We start from the raw sequence: 14,799 nt of genomic DNA, 5'->3' as shown, positions 1-14,799 counted from the left end.
GAGCCACTCATTGTCCTCTTAATGTTGTTAAAGCATCTCAGACGCTTTAGATGAAACATGAACTCTGAAATACATTTTCTACTTTAGGAAACCTTTATTCTATTTGTACAAATTAAAAAGGGACATTTCACTGCTTTTTTCACCTCTAAGCCTCAATAGAATAAAAAAGCAGTGAAATATAATTCCTACTCAACTTACACTTTGATTTTCTCGGTAACGCTTCGAGCCACCGGTTGTTTGGTGGATTCGGACTGAATACTCGCTGCGCTGTAGTTTGATTGTCAGTGTAGACGTGAGAAAACTCCTGGAGACTCCTGTTTAAGGGGGGTCAGATCACATGTTGTTACCATGGAAACAAACTCAGCTTCTAATGACATCACCAGTTCAGAGGAGGAATGTTTATAACAGCTAGTCAAACGCTGGAGGACAGAGGACACGAGGAGGAGAACAGGAGAAATATATCAGTAATAATAATGATCTTATTGACCTTTTTAAATTCCTCTCCAGTGAGATATTAATAAGTTTGTGGTGACTTTACTGTTTAATACTTTACTGTTTCAAATTTTATTGTTGCATCTGTTGAAACTCTCCTTTGTTCCATTTAAAATATAAATCTGTTTTAATGCTGTCCTGAATTTATTATTTTTCTCTGTGCGATAAGAAATGATTCTTTAGTAATAATACAGAAGTGGTAAAAATATAATTGGATCAAACTTATATAATGAGCTGTTGTGTGTCCTGTCAGAGAGTTCAGCCTGGACATGTCCCTGGAGATGCCTCACGAGATCCGCAGCCTGCAGTGTTTCACTCACAGGGTCAAGATCAAGGTGGGTTTGATCAGCTTCCTGTAGAAGTCAGACGAAACCTCCACAACCCGCTGAGGCAGGGACAGAGAAGTCTTTACCTTTCAGGGTTGTGTTTCTGAAGAGAGATACTAACCCTAACACCAACCCTGTGTGTGCAATCAGAAAACGGCCTGTAAGGCGGTGCTGAGCGTGTTGCCGGGGGAGACGATGGGTCCGGATGGTTTCCAGCTGTCCGTCTCTCTGTCTGACGTCCACCTGCCCAGGATGTGGGTGGAAAACCACCCGGACAAGGACAGCCAGGTCTGTGTGCGTCTGCCCTCGTCTCTTCATCTCCTCCTGACGCCACCTCCTCTCAGCTCTCTCCTGCTCTCCTCCAGGCCTGCATGCTGGTTTTCTATCCGGACTTTGAGGCCAGCTCCAGTTCAGCAGCCGATGAGGTCGTCCTGTTGTTGGACACCTCTGAGTCCATGAAGGGAGCGTCCCTCGGCGCAGCGCGGAGAGTCGCCCTGCAGGTCCTCAAGAACCTCCACCTCCACCACCACCTCCGACTCAACGTCACTTTGTTTGGCACAGGTCCGTCTTCTGCTTTGAATACCACACCGTGAGGTCCAGCCTGTCTAGCCGTGAGTGCCACATGTTCAATCGATCCTCAGAGATTCTAATTTTGTGTGTCTGGCCGTCAGATCACACGGACGCTTTCCTGATAGCGCGGCCGGTCTCTGAAGGTCATCAGGCAGCCGAGAGCTTCATCCAGGTCAGTGAGGTCGGGTTCCTCCGAGCAGCCGCTGCTCAGCTCTGACATCGAAGCATTTTAAAATACCAGTCAGATGATTCATCATTTTCTGACCATATTCCTAATGATTCATATGATGAACCTCCAACAAGCTCGAGAACGTCTATATTAGTTATTTAATGCTGAAGTCTGTACATCACTGCACGTTACACATTTTACTGCACTTCAAGCACAGGAAATAGATTCTAAGCAATGTCATGAATTTCCTGTGTGAATGTAGGAGATAATCTCAACGAGATTTATAACTCTACTATATACTGTATATACAGGTAAACACTACTACTATATACTGTATATACAGGGAAACACTACTACTGTATGCTGTATATACAGGTAAACACTACTACTATATACTGTATATACAGGGAAACACTACTACTGTATGCTGTATATACAGGTAAACACTACTACTATATACTGTATATACAGGTAAACACTCTATATACTGTAAATACAGGTAAACACTACTACTATATACTGTATATACAGGTAAACACTACTATATACTGTAAATACAGGTAAACACTACTACTATATACTGTATATATAGGTAAACACCATACTAGCAGCATTATATGATCAACTGTGAGGTTAGATTGTCGTACAGCTGCTTGCTTTGTGCCCTCCTTCAGAATCTTCTCCTTTTTTTTAATCCCACCACACAGACACTGATGAAGCTCTACTGAACCATCCTAATGGAGTTTGTCAGTGTTCAGCACCTGCAGCTCTTCCACCAACAGTCTGTCAGTACATCTCAAGTGGTCAAAGATATCATTCCCAGTGTCTCTCCCTCCCCACAGCGTTCGCCTCCAGTAGGGGGCAGCACTGAGCTGTGGCGGCCCCTGCGAGCTCTGAGCCTGCTGCCTCCGTCACGCGGCATCAGGAACCTGCTGCTGCTGTCGGACGGACACATCCAACACGCAGAGCTCACCTTGCAGCTGCTCAGAGACAATGCTCAGCACAGCCGCCTGTTCACCTGCGGCCTCAGGTGTGACGGGTCGAAGGGCGCCGGCGGGTTGTTCAAGTGTCCAGCAGCACCACAAACCCTTAAAATGTCTTTCTCATATTGTTTTGTTCAGTCAGACAGACAGATTTAATAAAAGAAAAAGCTTTTAGGTCCAAACTCCATGAGCCTTTCAGGTTTAATGTTTAAAGTTGTGTATTACTACGTTAGGAGGCGACAGTGAGTCAGTGTAGCATGGAGGCAGTCTCTCAGAGTATCGCCGTTTGCTGTTAGTTTGTAGTTAGCTTTTTTATAGCTAGCTTATCTCCGTTTTTAGTAAGACAGGAAAATAGTACAGTAAATACAGTAATGCTGTTTGAAGCGTTTGAAGCTGCACTAAAGACCGCTACCTTCAATAGATTTCTCTTCTCTGTGTCATAATGTACTACTTCTTGGATAATTTTTAAATTGCAATTTCTTACATATTGCACCTTTAATGACTCCCACATCATAGATTTTAGAAGTGTGTGTTTCTGTTTCTTTGTCATTTCAGTCCGACAGCCAATCGGCACATGCTGAGAGCCCTGGCCCAGGCAGGGGGCGGAGCTTACGAGTTCTTCGACACAAAAACCAAACACAACTGGGCTGAGAGGGTGAGACCTTTAATTATTCATAGACAACCAGAGTTAGCTGTGATTTCAGATTTGATATTTGTGCTAGACATTATTGTTTTCTGTGGATTCAACATCTACGACCTCATTTCCAAAAAAGTTGGGACACTGTGTGAAATCTAAATAAAAACAGACCGCAATGATTTGCAAATCCCATAAATACCAGTCCAATGTTCAAATTGAAGAATTTTACCATTATATGAACAATATCTGCTCATTTTGAATTTGATGGCAGCAACACGTCTCAAAAAGTTGTGACAGGGTCATGTTCACCACATTTAACAACTGAGGAGACCAGTTTCTGGAGTTTTGAAAGTGAAATGTGGTCCCATTCTTGCCTGATAGAGGATTTCAGCTGCTCAACAGTTCAGGGTCTCCTTTTTGTATTTTCATTCAGCATTAATGCTTCCTTCCAGATGTTCAAGCTACCCATGCCGTGTGCACTAATGCATCCCTGTACCATCACAGATGCTGGCTTTAGAACTGAGCTGATAACAAGCTGGATGGTCCCTCTCCTCTTTAAACTGGAGGATGCAGCGTCCATGATTTCCAAACAGAATCTCAGATTGTGATCCATCAGACCTCAGGACAGTTTTCCACTTCACCTCAGTCCATCTTCAATGATCTCGGTCCAGAGAAGGCGGCGGTGTTTCTGGATCATGTTTCTATCTGGTTTCTTCTTTGGAGAGTTTTAACCTGCATTTGTGGATGCAGCGATGAACTGTGTTCACAGACGATGGTTTCCACAAGTGTTCCTGAGCCCATGCAGTGATTTCCACTCCAGAATAGTGTGTTTTTAATGCAGTGCTGCCTGAGGGCCCAAAGATCACCACCATCCAATATTGGTTTCCAGCCTTGTCCCTTGTGTTCAGAGATTTCTCCAGATTCTCTGAATCTTTTAATGATATTATGAACCGTAGACGATGAAATCCACTAATTCTTTGTAGTTTTATGTTGAGGAACATTATTCTTAGATTGTTGAACTATTTTCCAGCACAGTCTTTCACAGAGTGGTGAACCTCTCCCCATCTTCACTGCTGAGAGACTCTGCCTCTCTGAAATCATCTTTTATACCCAATCATGTTCCTGATCTGTCGCTATGGTAACCTGATTAGTTGTCAGATGTTCCACCAGTTGTTTTTTTTAGCGTTACACAACTTTTCCAGTCTTTATTTGACCCTGTCCCAGAATCTCAAGACTTCACCCTTTTCCCAGCAGGATTCTTCCTCTCCTGATGCGTTTCTGATGCAACGAACGGTCATAAAATGTGACAGAAACATGTTGACATGAAATAACCTCTGTTCACTTGTGTGTTTTGCATGCAGGTGGCATGTCAGGTGAAGCGTATGGCGTCTCCTGGCTGCAGCTCTGTGTCAGTGAAGTGGCAGCAGTTCAACACAACAGCCTCTCCTCCTCTGCAAGCCCCCAGGCAGCTGCCCGCTCTGTTCAGCGACTGCCACACTCTAGTTTATGGCTTTGTGCCGCACTGCACTCAGGTACATTCCTCATACAAACCCCATCACAGTTTGCAGATGCAGTGGTGTCCACTCTGCTTTGATCGTGCCTTGGATTCAATTCTTAGTATTTCCTACCCAGCGCCCTCTGACACCCTCAGTGTAGCCGTGATTGGACAGTTTCCTGCTGTTACTCGAGTTGGTGCGTGATGCAGTGACTGATGTCCGTGCAGAGATCGATGTATTTAGAGGGGGAGCGTGTAACCCAGGTGGTTTTCTGCAGCAACACTTTACAGATGTCCTCTAAAGACATCACATGCATACTGTTAGTTGACACTACAGTTAAGCAATATTACACTGGAGGGAGCTTTAACAGCATTATTGGCACGACGGTGATGCGGTCAGGGCTGAGGCGGTTATTTTCGAGTGTAATATTGCAGTTATACAAGTTAAATGTGTTTATGTTATGGAGCAATTCACTCTGTAAATATATAACAGTGGCATCAGTCGACTCTTATGTAACGTGCAATGTTCACTACTCCAGGAAGTAGTCGGACCCTTAGCAACCACCTAGCAACAGAGAGGATTTCTAGTCTCCAACTGAATAAATACAGAATATAGAAACACTAAACTGCTCAGCGAGCTCAGTCTGGTTGGAACAAAGATATCTGATGAACAAAGATATCTGATGAGCAAAGATATCTGATGAACAAAGATGTCTGATGAGCAAAGATATCTGATGAACAAAGATATCTGATGAGCAAAGACATCAATGAGCAAAGATATCTGATGATACTCGTGTTTTCAACATCTTAGCAATCTGCAGCGGACGCTCGTTGTGCCAAACTGAAGGTTCATTAGTCGAACAGACCGTGTTGTGTGCGTTACCTTGGTAACGGCCCTCTGTGATGGATGTTTGAGGTGAACAGTTGTAACACAAAAGCTGAGTTTCTCTTATGATAATATAGTACACATATGATCAGATATTTTTGAAACAGTCATCAGGTCTATTCTCTAGAAGACATTTAAATGTTTTTGTAAATGTTTTTAAATGTATTTCTATGTTTACTGTGAGCTTGTGTTTTATTGTTAATCAAACAAGATTATTTAACTTTTATCATTAATCGATTTATCGCATTCTTTTTATGATGAATAATATCATGTACATCACAGTTTCCTAGAGGTCAAGGTTACATCGTCAAGTTGCTTGTTTTATTTCACCAGTAGCCAAATATTAAAGTTACAGTAGGACACACTAGATCTTCATATATTCAAAGCTATGAAGCTTTTTTTCTCGTGATGTCTTTCTTTCTCGTGTCTGCTGAACACTTAACATGTAACACTTAACTTAACATGTTCAACATCACTGGACCTTTTTCACTACACCCTTCTGCATCAGCACCAGTTGCACTAGGTGCAATTGCACCATTGTTTAGGTGTATATATGTATATATTAATTTCTATGCTGTATATATGTCTATTTATGTTTTATATGTCTATTTATGTCTGTCTGTTTTTGTTTTTTGCACACTGAGAGTGAAGCTACAACTGGAGTCAAATTCCTTGTAACCTGGCCAATAAACTGATTGTGATTGTGATGTTATTGATGCATCGTGCAGGCTACCCTCCTGGGAAACCTGAGTGGTCAGGAGCTGAGAACCATGGTGTCCACCAGTGAGCTGCAGAAGACCAGAGGCACCGTAAGAACACACACACTCACACACACTCCCAACAGTCAGCAGTGTGTGTGTATAAAGTCAGTTGATGAGCCAGATAAAGCCAAACCGAGTTAAAACCCAGCACAACCCTGGGCCGAGTATGAAACCTGAGTGAGCTTTTAATTTGAAATGAGGGCTTTTAATGTGAAAGGGATACTCGGTGTTGCTGCGTTCAGCCGACCAGTGGTGTAACTTTGATTGCTCAGTCAGGAGCTCAGTAACAGATGCAGTAAAAAGCACAGCAAAGCTGTGTAACATCGTTGACACAGGGCGGTTGTCATGGTGATGACTCGGAGGTGGTTGCTCAGTTTGTTCACAGGCTCACAGCGAGGGCCCTCATCAAGGACTACGAAGACGGAAGCCTGGACACCAGTGAGACTGGACACGAGGTGTGTGTGTCGCTGAGTCAGATCAAAGAGAGTCAGTGAACTACAGTTTACACTTCCGCTCTGAGCGTCACATGTTCACGTTTTACAGGTGAAGAAGGCGGAGCTGAAGTCCTTCATCATCGATCTCAGCAAAGAGTTCTCCATCCTGTCTCAGTTCACCAGCTTTGTGGCCATCGAGGAACGGGTTCGTTCACTCTCACTCTCCCTCCCACTTCACTCCAACCAAGACAAGTTGCAAACCAAGACAGGCAGACAGGCAGACAGGCAGGCAGGCAGGCAGACAGACAGACAGACAGACTGGCAGGCAGGCAGACAGGCAGACAGACAGACAGACAGACAGACAGACAGACAGGCAGACAGACAGACAGACAGACTGGCAGGCAGACAGACAGACAGACAGATAGGCAGGTGGACAGACTGGCAGACAGACAGGCAGACAGACAGACAGGCAGGCAGGCAGGCAGGCAGGCAGGCAGACAGACAGACAGACAGACTGGCAGACTGGCAGGCAGGCAGGCAGGCAGGCAGGCAGGCAGACAGCCTTCATTCAGAGGTGTCTGTTTTAACCAGGCTTCAGGGGCCTGTGATCTGGGTTACTAAGGTGATCTGATCTGTGTTACTAAGGTGATCTGGGTTACTAAGGTGATCTGATCTGTGTTACTAAGGTGATCTGGGTTACTAAGGTGATCTGATATGGGTTACTAAGGTGATCTGGGTTACTAAGGTGACCTGGGTTACTGTTAGAAAAATGACTGAGGCTGTATTCAAAATCAAACATCGGACATGTATTCTTGCAAGAAGGAGCAAATACATGTACACTCAAAGAAAGATGTCCAGCATTGTTCGAAGTCTCTTCTCCGTAGTTCATCTTATATACAGTGTGACAAACAGTTGACAGTCATCACCACTTCCTCTGTATATCTGATTTTGTAGAGAATACTGAGTGAGGTCGTAGGTCACAATATAAAGGTACAGAGACGTTGTAACTGAGACTATAGAACCATGTTGTGCAACAGATAGACAAACATTTGACAAGTATGATGAGTTCATTATTTTTCCATCAGTTACTAAGGTGATCTGGGTTACTAAGGTGATCTGGGTTACTAAGGTGATCTGGGTTACTAAGGTGATCTATGTTACTAAGGTGATCTGGGTTACTAAGGTGATCTGGGTTACTAAGATTATCTATGTTACTAAGGTGATCTGGGTTACTAAAGTGATCTGGATTATTAAGATTATCTATGTTACTAAGGTGATCTGGGTTACTAAGGTGATCTGGGTTACAAAGATTATCTATGTTACTAAGGTGATCTGGGTTACTAAGATTATCTATGTTACTAAAGTGATCTGGGTTACTAAGATTATCTATGTTACTAAGATTATCTATGTTACTAAGGTGATCTGGGTTACTAAGGTGATCTGGGTTACTAAGATTATCTATGTTACTAAGGTGATCTGGGTTAGTAAGGTGATCTGGATTATTAAGATTATCTATGTTACTAAGGTGATCTGGGTTACTAAGGTGATCTGGATTATTAAGATTATCTATGTTACTAAGGTGATCTGGGTTACTAAGATTATCTATGTTACTAAGGTGATCTGGGTTACTAAGATTATCTATGTTACTAAGATTATCTATGTTACTAAGGTGATCTGAGTTACTAAAGTGATCTGGGTTACTAAGATTATCTATGTTACTAAGGTGATCTGGGTTACTAAGGTGATCTGGGTTACTAAGATTATCTATGTTACTAAGGTGATCTGGGTTAGTAAGGTGATCTGGATTATTAAGATTATCTATGTTACTAAGGTGATCTGGGTTACTAAGATTATCTATGTTACTAAGGTGATCTGGGTTACTAAGGTGATCTGGATTATTAAGATTATCTATGTTACTAAGGTGATCTGGGTTACTAAGGTGATCTGGGTTACTAAAGTGATCTGGATTATTAAGATTATCTATGTTACTAAGGTGATCTGGGTTACTAAGGTGATCTGGGTTACTAAGATTATCTATGTTACTAAGATTATCTATGTTACTAAGGTGATCTGGGTTACTAAGGTGATCTGGGTTACTAAGATTATCTATGTTACTAAGGTGATCTGGGTTACTAAGGTGATCTGGGTTACTAAGATTATCTATGTTACTAAGGTGATCTGGGTTAGTAAGGTGATCTGGATTATTAAGATTATCTATGTTACTAAGGTGATCTGGGTTACTAAGGTGATCTGGGTTACTAAGATTATCTATGTTACTAAGATTATCTATGTTACTAAGGTGATCTGGGTTACTAAGGTGATCTGGGTTACTAAGATTATCTATGTTACTAAGATTATCTATGTTACTAAGGTGATCTGGGTTACTAAAGTGATCTGGGTTATTAAGATTATCTATGTTACTAAGATTATCTATGTTACTAAGGTGATCTGGGTTACTAAAGTGATCTGGGTTATTAAGATTATCTATGTTACTAAGATTATCTATGTTACTAAGGTGATCTGGGTTACTAAAGTGATCTGGGTTATTAAGATTATCTATGTTACTAAGATTATCTATGTTACTAAGGTGATCTGGGTTACTAAGATTATCTATGTTACTAAGGTGATCTGGGTTACTAAGGTGATCTAGGTTACTAAGATTATCTATGTTACTAAGGTGATCTGGGTTACTAAGATTATCTATGTTACTAAGATTATCTATGTTACTAAGGTGATCTGAGTTACTAAAGTGATCTGGGTTACTAAGATTATCTATGTTACTAAGGTGATCTGGGTTACTAAGGTGATCTGGGTTACTAAGATTATCTATGTTACTAAGGTGATCTGGGTTAGTAAGGTGATCTGGATTATTAAGATTATCTATGTTACTAAGGTGATCTGGGTTACTAAGATTATCTATGTTACTAAGGTGATCTGGGTTACTAAGGTGATCTGGATTATTAAGATTATCTATGTTACTAAGGTGATCTGGGTTACTAAGGTGATCTGGGTTACTAAAGTGATCTGGATTATTAAGATTATCTATGTTACTAAGGTGATCTGGGTTACTAAGGTGATCTGGGTTACTAAGATTATCTATGTTACTAAGATTATCTATGTTACTAAGGTGATCTGGGTTACTAAGGTGATCTGGGTTACTAAGATTATCTATGTTACTAAGGTGATCTGGGTTACTAAGGTGATCTGGGTTACTAAGATTATCTATGTTACTAAGGTGATCTGGGTTACTAAGGTGATCTGGGTTACTAAGATTATCTATGTTACTAAGATTATCTATGTTACTAAGGTGATCTGGGTTACTAAGGTGATCTGGGTTACTAAGATTATCTATGTTACTAAGGTGATCTGGGTTACTAAGGTGATCTGGGTTACTAAGATTATCTATGTTACTAAGGTGATCTGGGTTAGTAAGGTGATCTGGATTATTAAGATTATCTATGTTACTAAGGTGATCTGGGTTACTAAGGTGATCTGGGTTACTAAGATTATCTATGTTACTAAGATTATCTATGTTACTAAGGTGATCTGGGTTACTAAGGTGATCTGGGTTACTAAGATTATCTATGTTACTAAGATTATCTATGTTACTAAGATTATCTATGTTACTAAGGTGATCTGGGTTACTAAAGTGATCTGGGTTATTAAGATTATCTATGTTACTAAGATTATCTATGTTACTAAGATTATCTATGTTACTAAGGTGTCACTGACCTTGTTTCAGGACTCAGAAGAAGCAGGGCGCGGCTTCACGGACATCTCCAAGCTGATAGCAGAGGAAGACGTGGACTTCCTGCCGTACATCAGCTGGATCTGTCCCGAGGAAGGACCAGAAGTTCGTGTTGCTCTCAAAAAGAATGAAGTGGATGTTCAATATTATTCAACCACGGTTAGTTAGTTAGTTATGTAACTATAGCATCACATATCTTTGGGGGGGGGCTTATAGGTGAAGTGTGCAGCATTGATTATACTGGCTCAGTTCTGCCTGCCTGTCCTGCACAAAAACATTAGCTGGTGGTTTACTGACGGCTGCATGTGTCTCTGTGGTGCAGGACGATTTGATGATGAGGATGAAGACGAACCAGACCTCTCCATCTTATTCATTCACGGTCAGTCACTCACACACAAAAGGAAGATGAACATGTGCTACCTGTACGTTTGTGTGCAATACACAACTCTCCTCATTTGCTGAGCTCAGCTGACGTTGATGCACAAAGTTACTGAGGAGGTTCACAAGTAGTTCTGACCCAGAGGTCAAATCATCATGACATCACAACCTGCTCATCACTACAAATATCCCTCCACCTCCTCAATGGGAAAATAGAATTAGAATAGAGTTTCATATAATATCTAATATAATGTAGTTTCTACTTGATCTATTAAATGACCCATTTGGTGAAGTCAGATCTCTTTTGGTCGCTCCGAACACCCGTACCGTAACACCACGGATAGTCACGCACTTACAATCCTAGCGGCGGCTGGCTTGACCGGTTTGGTTTGAACACATGACACAATGCTAAAATGTTAAAAACACATGAGTCCATGGATATCTTTGTTCATCAGATATCTTTGTTCATCAGATATGTTTGTTTATCAGATATCTTTGTTCATCAGGTATCTTTGTTCATCAGATATCTTTGTTCATCAGATATCTTTGTTCACCAGATATCTTTGTTCATCAGATATCTTTGTAACAAAAAGTTTTATATTTAGAGAGTGAATTGCTCCACAATATGAACACATGTAGATTACATCTTTTATTTAGTTGGTAACTTGTTGTATAATCTCAGTATTACACTGGAGGCTGTTTTAATGTCATTATTGACGTGACAGTGATGTGTTCGGTAATATTGCTTAAACAACAGATTTCTGTAACATGAACAACCTTTTTCTCTGAAACGTGTGTGTGTGTCTGAACTACTACTACTGAGTCGTAATTCTCGTTTTGTTTTCTTTGTGTAGAGTTCTAGTGAAGGATGTTCTTCATCGTCACTCGTGGATGATGAGGATGGAGACATGGACTTCTGTTTGGGAGAAGAACAGGACCTGTTCATGGAAAAAGGAGCTCCTCCACCTCCACCTCCACCTCCACTTTCCTATGCTCCTTGCTCTGGGCTGTTCTCAGCCTTTAAAAATCGCACCCACTCCCGCTGTAAATCGAGACGCTCTTTTCTTCCCACACTGTTGTACAGCAGGGGTGTTCGCTCGGCTGTGGACTCTCCTGACGCAGGAATGAGAGACTCAGGCTGGATGAAGAGCATGTCTGCCAGAGCGGCATCGCCCGAGGTCGGCGCCGCACGAGGTTTCTCGTTTGAGTCGAGCAATGCCGTAGCTTTCGGCTCCACAGCTGTAGAGAGTTTCCCCACACCATCAAACGACGCGTTGCTTCAACTTGAGACCGATGGTACAAGTCCAAGGACCTGGGAAGCAAAAAAAGCCTCCAACCGTCTCACAGACGGTCCAGAAGCAGGGTGGTCCCCCTCATCACTGATCCAGTGCAAAGCTTTATCTGTTGCACGACACGTTGGTTACGCACCACCAACCATCTGCCAGCCGGCGAAATCTTCATTTGTGTGAGTATTCAGCATCCGTGAAGACATTTTTTTTTTCTTTTAATGATTGAAAGGTTAACAGACTAAACGAAGTCAGATGTGTACGTTCGGGTTCATCCCTGCATGTAGATGGCGGAGCGAGTCACCACGAGTGTGTGTATGTGTGGTTAAGTTTTTAATGTACATCACTGACCTCTGTGTCTCAGGAGACTGTCGTCTTATGAAGAAATACTGAAGCTCAAATGGACCAGGATCTTCCAGATACAGCATTCGGTAAGATCTTTTTACATTTTATTGGGTTTACGTGATCCTTTCCACACGAAACTTCAGACTTAGCTGTAACTAACAATTCAAACTGGAAACTTCAATGATGGCTGCTTATTATTAGGTGTTCAACCCCTTTGTTTTTCCATTAAAACATCCTTTGCTTCTTTTAAATGAATCTTTGGTACCCCGAAGGCTCACAAGCTGCACCGCGTTAAAACAAGCAGCGACCAGCAGTGACGTCGCCTGTTGGTTTGTGAACGGCCATTATGAAGCCTCCAGTTCGCCATCTTGTTATGTTGGAGCAGGAAGTGACCATATTTGGATTAGCTGGGGGAGGAACCAGCGGTGGATCTGACCAATCTGATTGGAAACCTGACGATACTACGTCCCGCCCACCGATAGCTGTAACCTGACTGCACCACAGGCCTGTCAATCAAACAGACACGCCCCCAAAAACAGGTCTTCTTGAATCTTCTTTTCTAATGAATGAGGGATTATTTTCAGATGGACCTCCAGAAAACTAATAAGAAGGAGTGACTTTAGCTAACAACACCGAGATAACTGATGGACACATTTTATTCACTTTGGATTTGATGAGAGAAGTTGAATGGGAGTCTATGGAGCCGGAGGCTTTTTGGAGCCGACCTCTAGTGGCACTCGGTGGTATTGCAGCTTAAGGCACTTCACCTAGCCGGAAGCTACGTCCACTTTTTATTCAGTCAATCGTTAAAACAAAGCAGGCGTCCATGAGCAGAGACAGTTTGGGTTTTGTGGTTCTGTTCAATCCATTTCATGCCTTTCACTGCGAGCTGTTTTCGAGCCTTTTCACCAGCATCTCTTCGTGTGAGCCCAGAACTAGATATTAAGAGGTCATGGAAGCTACATGAGCCTTCATCGTTGCATCGTTGCCTACCGTGTATCTGTTAGAAAGCGTGCAAAGGCTGGACGTCAACTTGTACAGTGGAAACTTCAGCCTTCGTAAAGATAGTTTTATAGGAGGGACGGTTTCATTGCAGAACTGCTGGTGTGAAGCTTCTAGTCGGCTGGTTTTCTCTTGTTTCCTGTCCTGTTTCTTGAATCATGTTTCCTGTCTTCGACTGTGTGGTGGCGGGGTGTGGTTAGCTCAGCTGCAGGGGGTAGAGAGTGGGAGGAGTGGTTCAGGGAACGGTGCCGGGCCGGTGTAATGAGCACAGCTGAGCCGAATACGGACTGATGAGCTCTCCCCTATAAAGGGAGCAGGGAGAAGGAGGAAGGAGAGAAGCGGTTGCACAGAGACATTGGTGTATGGGCCGGGCAAATAAAAGCATTTTACACCCGAAGGTACGACTGAGCGTGTCATCTGTGTCCAGGAGAGACCCCGGTAGCACCAACCTTGCTACAGACTGAAACCGTGATGTGATGATAACGTGTGTCTGTGTTGCAGGACGGGTTCTGGGAGTTAACCACAGAACTGGGAGAACTTATTGACGTCAACCTCCACCTGTTTGCCAACGTGTTCCTGGAGAACAAAGGCATCCGCTCTCTCGGTGAGAACTCTCTGTACTCGTCCAGAACCTTCAGAGGGGAACCGCCTTCTTATATTTCCAATGATACGAGATTCTAATACGTGAAAGCACCACAATGTAAAATGTTTGACTTCAAAGTAAACTCGAGGATGTAAACACCTCGAGTACTGTAAGGACCATAGACAGAACCAGTTCATCAGCTGGTCTGTGAACAGCAAACACGGTCAGTGGTGACGTGATGGCTCTGCTGTGGAGGTCAATGGGAGATTATATTATATTATGTGGCAGTGGACTTTTTAGCCTTGTTAAAAAATAGTAACACTCTTGACACAAATAACGTCCTTGTTATCGTGGGAACTTCTTTTGTTGGAAGTAATACAAAATATCCGAATATCTCAGCTGGGTTTGTCACCACAGCTGAAAACATGACTGTGTGTGTGTGTGTGTGTGTGTGTGTGTGTGTGTGTAGGTGTGAAGGCCCATGTGGACATCCTGAGGCTGGTGGCAACTCTTCTGGTTCTGCAGCTGATGAGGGTGGAAAAGCTGGAAGAAGGCAAATATCTCCGCACCCTTTTCTGCCTGGAGGAGTCTTGTGATCTCAGGTCTGAATACGTCACCTGTTACACGCTGTGTAAAATGTAAATAAAAACTAAATGTGATGATTTCCAAATCATGAAAAGACATACTTATTTGAGAATAGACCA

At 42.5% G+C, this 14,799-nt stretch overlaps 1 protein-coding gene across 1 annotated transcript in view; it reads left to right on the top strand.

Annotated features, from left to right (window-relative positions):
- The window catches only part of parp4 (poly (ADP-ribose) polymerase family, member 4), a 39,789-nt gene that overhangs the window by 21,184 nt on the left and 3,806 nt on the right, over positions 1-14,799 (top strand). Inside the window, exons 20-35 of the mRNA XM_069155187.1 lie at positions 746-827; positions 969-1,106; positions 1,184-1,379; positions 1,490-1,560; positions 2,400-2,587; positions 3,096-3,195; positions 4,539-4,709; positions 6,287-6,367; positions 6,694-6,774; positions 6,863-6,958; positions 10,496-10,660; positions 10,824-10,880; positions 11,734-12,344; positions 12,530-12,596; positions 14,014-14,116; positions 14,565-14,697. Of these exons, the coding sequence (XP_069011288.1) occupies positions 746-827; positions 969-1,106; positions 1,184-1,379; positions 1,490-1,560; positions 2,400-2,587; positions 3,096-3,195; positions 4,539-4,709; positions 6,287-6,367; positions 6,694-6,774; positions 6,863-6,958; positions 10,496-10,660; positions 10,824-10,880; positions 11,734-12,344; positions 12,530-12,596; positions 14,014-14,116; positions 14,565-14,697 (2,340 nt within the window). The remainder of the gene's footprint in view (positions 1-745; positions 828-968; positions 1,107-1,183; positions 1,380-1,489; positions 1,561-2,399; positions 2,588-3,095; positions 3,196-4,538; positions 4,710-6,286; positions 6,368-6,693; positions 6,775-6,862; positions 6,959-10,495; positions 10,661-10,823; positions 10,881-11,733; positions 12,345-12,529; positions 12,597-14,013; positions 14,117-14,564; positions 14,698-14,799) is intronic.

Source organism: Embiotoca jacksoni, unplaced genomic scaffold (genome assembly GCF_022577435.1).
Source record: "Embiotoca jacksoni isolate LCO1_2020_lvr unplaced genomic scaffold, fEmbJac1.0.p SCAF_2, whole genome shotgun sequence".
NCBI lineage: Eukaryota > Metazoa > Chordata > Actinopteri > Embiotocidae > Embiotoca > Embiotoca jacksoni.
The sequence above is the reverse complement of the archived record's forward strand: the minus strand, read 5'-3'. Positions and strand labels throughout refer to the sequence as shown.